The sequence below is a fragment of the Athene cunicularia genome, assembly GCF_003259725.1.
Source record: "Athene cunicularia isolate RWA chromosome 5 unlocalized genomic scaffold, athCun1 chr5_part1, whole genome shotgun sequence".
NCBI classification, from domain to species: Eukaryota; Metazoa; Chordata; class Aves; order Strigiformes; family Strigidae; genus Athene; species Athene cunicularia.
The window spans coordinates 2,931,412-2,937,979 of record NW_020799101.1 but is presented as its reverse complement, the minus strand read 5'-3'; the positions used below and the strand labels follow the sequence as shown (position 1 = coordinate 2,937,979).

Here is a 6,568-nt window from a genome sequence, read left to right as displayed (position 1 = left end):
GCCATTTCCTCCCGGCGCGGGGAGGGCCCGGGGAAGGGGCAGGTCCCTGCTGCCTCTTTCTCCACGTGTTATCTACGTGAAATCTTTTTAAATTCTCGAAAAAAAGGCGCGTTTTGTGTGCGCGCGCCGTGGCGAGGGGCCGGGCCGTGACGCCATGTGTGTGTGTGTGTTACAGGGCAAACGTGACAGTCACCGACCTTGAGGAGCTGCAGGAGCTGCTGATGGTTAATATAGAGAACAACAAACACCTGGTCACAGGGTCAGTCCGAGCCAAGGTACTGAAATGGTTTGTATGATCCTTTAATGTTTCTGTTCGGCTCTAGCGGGGCTTCTCCCTTTGCTTTGTTAAATTGCTAAATATACTTGAAAGCCCAGCTGTGAAAGGGAAGCTCGGTATAGGACCATAGTTAACTTTATGCTCGGTCCTTTAGTAGTACCTCTTGTATGATTACTGAAGCTTGTTTTCACCTTTTTTTTTTTTTTGGCCTCTTTTTAGGGGTGAAGATGTAACAGAATTTCAGCCTCCCCCCGATTACATACTAATGGCCGATTGCATTTACTATGAGGAGGTAAACAAGGACTTTTCAAAACCCCTATAGAAAACTCGTTTGGGAAGGGTGTGGGTTCAGCGTGAGAAGTGTTCAAATAAATATACTTTCACCTTGGTCCCCGTAGTTTAGAGGAAGACATAGAGCAACACTGCAAAAGGCATTTTTAACAGATTCAAGGCCATTTGAGAGTCAACCAGAGACTTTTTTTACTTAAAAAAAATTCCCAAACTTAGTATTTGTGCCTCCCTCTTTATTTTTTTCTTTACACTGTGAATGATGTGTGAAGCAAAACATTGCGACTGAGAGTTGTGAACTGTTTAATGCATTGGTAAATGAAATTTAATTGTGCCACATCTGCACCGTTTGGGTTCTCCTCACACTTCCCTTTGGAAGGCAGAAGGAGAAACCACGCTGCACCTAAGTGGTTGTTGTAGTCTGCCCCGTCTCCTCAGCTGGAGTTCTGTGGGATGTGTAGAGAGAGCTGACAGAAGTTGCAGGAAAAGAGAAATGACCTGAAGAACCCCATGTCCCAGTGCCCTTTCAGTGGTCTTACCAGCCTCTTGAACTGGCTCCCTGCACGCCAGTCCTCTTTCCATGCGCAGTGGTCTGGATCTGAGCCATGTTCCGAGAATGACTGAGAAAACTCACTTTTGAAACGTGACAAAAAATAGTCATTGTTGTGTGCCTCAAGCAAATGCCCACTCAGCAGGATGGGATGTTTTTGGCTTTGATGCTGGTTCAGTTTTCTTGGTCAGTCTGTGGAACTCTCCTATGCAGTCTTCCTTTCTCCTCTGCTTCCCAGCTTGCCCCCACGTTCTTTTTGTCCCAGTTAAAGTACTAAAAATAACACTCTGAAAAGCAAAACTGGAAAGTGCTCTCTTGGGTGAAGACTTTCTCTAGTTAGAGGGTATAGTACTAGTAAAATGAACTTGAAATCTAAGTAGGAAATACTTAACCTCTTTTGGGCAGTCATTAGAACCGTTACTGAAGACACTGAAAGACCTTACGGGCCCTGATACGTGTGTCTTGTGCTGTTACGAACAGAGGACTATGGGAAAGAATCCTGAAATTGAGAGAAAATACTTTGAGGTAAGTGTTTTTAACATGAGCTTTTTGAACACTAGGAAAATAACGGATGCAGGAGGGCTTTGGATTGGATCAGCTGAACATCAGTGACAGTTCCTACACTTACAAATTCAGGTTGACCACACAATGTAGAGTTGGTAGCCAGAGAAGCCCGTTTGTCTTTAGATGGGGCAGAAAATTTGGATAATGATGCTTGAAGTTACCGTCCAACTTATCAGTAGAGACTTTCTGGATACTCAGTGAGCTTCCCTTCCCTCAAAAGGTCAAACTAAACTTTCTTGCCTTACTAATCTTGTGATACCTTCCAGATTTGTAAAAGGGCCACCATACGTGAGGCAGTACCTGTCAAAAACAAAAGGTTTTTGTAGGAGGAAGTGAATTAGCAGTTGGTTGCTGCCTTCTTTCTGCAGTGGTTGTCTTGATGTTACTGGAGGTTGTGAAGATTAAAAATTGGTCTGGTGAAAATTCATTTTCTTTTAGCGTGTTCCATTGAAATCAGAGGGAAAACACAGGTAAAATTTACCAGAGTAGCTCAGAGGCTGAAGACTCTCTGCTGAGTGATACAGCTGCTTTTGCAAAAATTTGCCCCCCTGTACTGAGAGACCATTAATAGGTGATGTAATTAAATAGTCCAGCTGTATCTTCTGTGCAGGTAAAGAAAGGAACACGGGTAACAGCTGAATCCCTCCTGAGGTTGTGGGGATGATGATCAGTGCAGGATTTAACTCTGCACCCATGAAGTCTGCTGAAAAACATCCCTTGTGCAGGAGCACTGGATAACATGTATTAATAATAGTGTAAAAAAGGGGAAGGGCAAGAATTCTGGGGTGATTTGTACGCGTTAATAAAAGCACCTCTTTGATAATTAGCCCTGCCTCGAACTCTTGCAGGGACGAGGTGCCGCTCCCACAATAAATACAATAGGAGTAGGTGTTTCTGAATGATTTCTGCTTTCTTGTCATTTCTTTCCTTCCTTAACTTGACAGGGTTCAGCTGAGTTAATCTTCTGAGCACACTTGCAGAGTCAATGCTGGGTTTTTTTAGCCTTTTTTCTCCCCCCTCCCCTCCAGCTGAGAAGGTTGGCAGCCAGAGGCAGGTGCTGTGGTTTGGCTTAGCACTTTGGAGACTGGAGGAAGCAAAATGTTTTATCACAGGCTTTTAGATTTTTCTTAAATATTGCAAAGTGTCTGTAACTTTGACTTGGCACTGGAGTAGTTAAAACAAGGGTAAACATGCTGCATGGGGGGAAAAATATCTTGCATGTCTGTAGAGGCCTTTAGAGGAATGGTCTGAGCATGGTGGCTCCAGCCTCCTAAGGCTTCTTGCCCTCGTGCAGTATTTTGTGAGGCCTTTTTAACAGAACATGCTTAGTTCAAAAGGGCACTTGGTGTCATTTCAGTTGTTTTGTGTGTTCTCTGCTAACCAGCTGCTTCAGATGGACTTTGAGCTGGAAAAAATTCCCCTGGATAAGCACGACGAGGAGTATCGCAGCGAAGACATTCATATCGTGAACATCCACAGGAAACAAACGGTAGGTTAATTTAACTGGCGCAGCAAATGCTGCCAGGAATTCCCAGGGCTGCTGCTATTGACTTGGCACAGCATGAGCGTTCCAGGGGTGAAGCTCTAAACTCACTGTGAAATAACATTAGGGACCCCGTGAAACCACGGAGCAGAACCCTGTGCGTACAGAGGAGCTGCTTTGTCCTGAAACCCAGAACTCTGCTCTTTGTCTTCAGCAGGACCATCTTTGAGCTGCGTGCTGACTTGCTCTTCTGCTTCCTCACTGTAGTGCAGTGCGGTCTCAAAACTGGAGTTTTGAGGCACCACAGTAATAAAAATAATACGCCCACTGCTGCTTTTAGTGCTGTCTGCTCTGCTGCACAGCCCTCTCCCCAGAACCGGTCTCAGGGTCCTACTTAGCACCTGTCTGGGTTGGTTAGCTCATTCTTTGGTTAATTGATGGAGAAGACAGTTACGCATGAAGAAAATATTGCGTATTGTGCTGACACAACGTGTGGGTCCAGTGCTTCAAGAAAACCGGGTCACTTAAAAATCCATACTTTGTATTTTTAAATTGCTTCACAGAATTTTCCATCGTGCGATCCCTGACCGCAGTGTCTGTCCTCTGGCAGAGCTCTGGAGAAGAGGGAGAGGGTGTAGAATAACACCACAAAGGGACTGTCTCCAGCGTGGTTTGTGACTCATCTGCAGAAAACGGCTTCTGGATGGTGGACTTGGCATGAGGCATCAGAAGAAGCGGGCTCGTTAGACAAGATCCACCGTTAGCGCCTTGCGAGAGGACAGATGTGAGCTGCTGGTGTCTGCAGGCTGAGGCAGGCAGAAAACGGAACCAGAGCAGCGCTGGCTGCGTGTTCTGGTTACCTCTGCCTGGCAGAGCGGCGGGCGGTTTCCCGAGGGCTTGCGCAGCAGATCCGAGGACACCGCACCCCAGTCTCCGTGAGGAGAAAACTCTGCGAGCGGGCTCGATCGCACAGCCCCAGGTAGCCAGTCAATAAAACTTTGACACTTGAGATGGGTCTCGGATGGTGGGGTGGTTTGGGATTTTTTTTTTTTTTTTTTCCTCCCTAGCCTGTGAATTCTGTGTGGTTCCTGCATTGCTGGGCATCTCCAGGAGCAGGAGCTGTCATGGTGGTAGGTCCTACACAGCTACGAAACGCAGACGGTCCCTGCACCTGTGCAAAGTTGGTTTTCCTTTTGATTTCGCCTGCACTTTCGTGGCACGAGGATCTGTTAAAAGTTTGACACCTTCAGACGATTCTGGTGAGCGGGTTTGTTGTTGCTGTTGGTGTCCCTCACTAAGCTGCCTCTCCTTGCCGCGCAGCGATGGCTTTGAGATTTCATTTCAAAGGAAATCTCACTTCTGCTCTGCAGTGAAAGCGGCCACGGCTGCCTGCGCCCTCCAAGAGCAGCTCTGTTGCCACAGCAAGAGCTGTAGCAACCTCTTGTCTTTCCTTGTTCACGCCACGCAAGGCGTGAGTAGGCCCTGTTTCCAAAATCTGAGTATTTAAGATAAATCTGAATTTTCTCAAAACCTCAAGCTGGTGCTTTTGGGGGAGCCTGGTTTGTGGGTACTGGGGCGCTTTCTGGACCTGCCCCGAGCTCCGGCTCCCTTTATCTCCAGTGAGCTCATTCCTTGCGAACATCACACTTCATCAAACACTGTCCTGGCTTGCAGAACAGAACAGCGGTGATTAGCGAACGCACGGCAAAGCAAGAGTGTAATTTGTCATAACCGCATGCATTATTTGTTAACTTGTTATGAAAAGAGCTCCTTAATTAACCGGTGGCCTGCAGGAAGATATTTACTGGCGTGTTTATGCCCGCGTGGCTTCCCTGGTGGAAACGAGAGCTGTGGAAGGTGTGCTGGAAGGACGGTGCGAGGGCTGCGCCGTTTTCTGGTGGTGTCTTCCTGCAGACGCAGCCTCTTCCCCGACTGCAGGTCCCTGGAAGGGAGGAGCAGCATTTCCCAGGGGTTTGGTGCTGACAGAACTAACTATTTTATCTACAGGGCATGCGATTTCTGCACTTACTTTTATATGCAAGTTTGGGTCTCTCGTTCGGAAGAAAAAAGGGAGGAAGTTGCACTTTGCTCTTCCCCGCGCGCAGCCGCTGGCTGCTCCTCTGTGCCCTCAACTTCATGCTCGAGTTGTGAATGTCATGAGGCAAGAGGGACCTTGGGGAGGCGGGGCAGGGGGGGCTGGGTCCCGTCACCCCTCGCGCCGTCTCCCCGGCTGCACCCGCTGTGAGGCGGGGATGTAAAACCCAACCGCTTCTGCTGCTGCCGCTCGGTTGCGGTGCAGAGGAAACCGCCGTGAACCGGGGCAGCGGGGAGAGGGGGGGGTCATGTGTGCAGCGGCCTTGCCCTCTGCGCCTTGGCCCTGCAGCCACCAGATGAAACGGTTGTGCTTTTTTGGGTGGGAAAAAATGGCTTTTTGGAAAGAGGGTCTGGATCCACCTGCTGGAGCTGAGCTCCGCGGTGGCTGGGGAGGGGGTTACCACTCTTAATCAGGAGTGGGCCCTTGTGGAAATCAGGGTGCAAGGGAGACGCTGGTCCTGCTTCTTGGCTGCGTCTCTGCTCCCTCACCTGTCCCATTTGTCTCTGCTGGCTTTTTGTCCCTGGCCCCAGCCCTTCAGGGAGAGTTTGTGGATGCCGCTCCTGTAAACACGGGGTCTCTTTGGCAAAGCTTGGGTCTCTTTGTTGAGGTTTGGCTGTGGTGCCCGGCCATGCCAGTGTTCCGCTTTACTGGTGTCAGGCTCTGCCCAGCCCCTGGGGCCAGCTCAGTGCCAGCCATATAAATCACTGATCACTTCTTATTGCAATATTAGTCACGACACAGCTCAGAAACCTTCAGGACCTCTGGAGAGTCACCCTTGACACTCTGTGATTATTTTTTTGTTCCTTTCCTGCCAAGAGCACGGGACATGGGGCAGCTGTCGTGGGGTGCATTGACATACAGATCTGGTCATCTGGGAGCGATTCGTCTGTGTGTGCCCCCAGCGCTGCGTGGGGCCAGGACCTGCGCCCACACATCCCCTGGGGCTGGTGGCTTTGCTTGGGAAAGTCTGTCCTTCGCAGCTGTATAATCATTTTCTGTGGCACATAATCCTGGACAAATGGGTTTTCCTCTTAGAAAATGATACTCCTTGCCTGCGGCATTATGAGATAGTGTTAGAAAAGGCTTTTTATTATGGTGGAGCTGCTCCTGCTCCCACCGACTGCAACGGGTCCTCGGTAAACAGGCAAATTGCTCAGTTAAACTGCGTCTGTGCTTCATTTAGAGGGAGACGATGCCCCCGAGCCTGCGGCTGATCGCTGCCCTTGTGCCGTTTCCTGAGCTGCAGCCGAGGAGCTGCTGCAAACAGCGTGGCACCAGTCAGTGGGTGACCAGGGAGGACACAGCAGCATT

The 6,568-nt window shown here is 49.2% G+C and overlaps 1 protein-coding gene across 1 annotated transcript in view; it reads left to right on the top strand.

Annotated features, from left to right (window-relative positions):
• VCPKMT (valosin containing protein lysine methyltransferase) overlaps positions 1–4,171 on the top strand; it is a 4,554-nt gene extending 383 nt beyond the window's left edge. The window contains exons 2-6 of the mRNA XM_026850070.1: positions 176–286; positions 497–569; positions 1,521–1,640; positions 3,064–3,168; positions 3,773–4,171. Of these exons, the coding sequence (XP_026705871.1) occupies positions 222–286; positions 497–569; positions 1,521–1,640; positions 3,064–3,168; positions 3,773–3,805 (396 nt within the window). The 5' untranslated portion in view covers positions 176–221 and the 3' untranslated portion in view covers positions 3,806–4,171. The remainder of the gene's footprint in view (positions 1–175; positions 287–496; positions 570–1,520; positions 1,641–3,063; positions 3,169–3,772) is intronic.
• Positions 4,172–6,568: the final 2,397 nt, after the last annotated feature.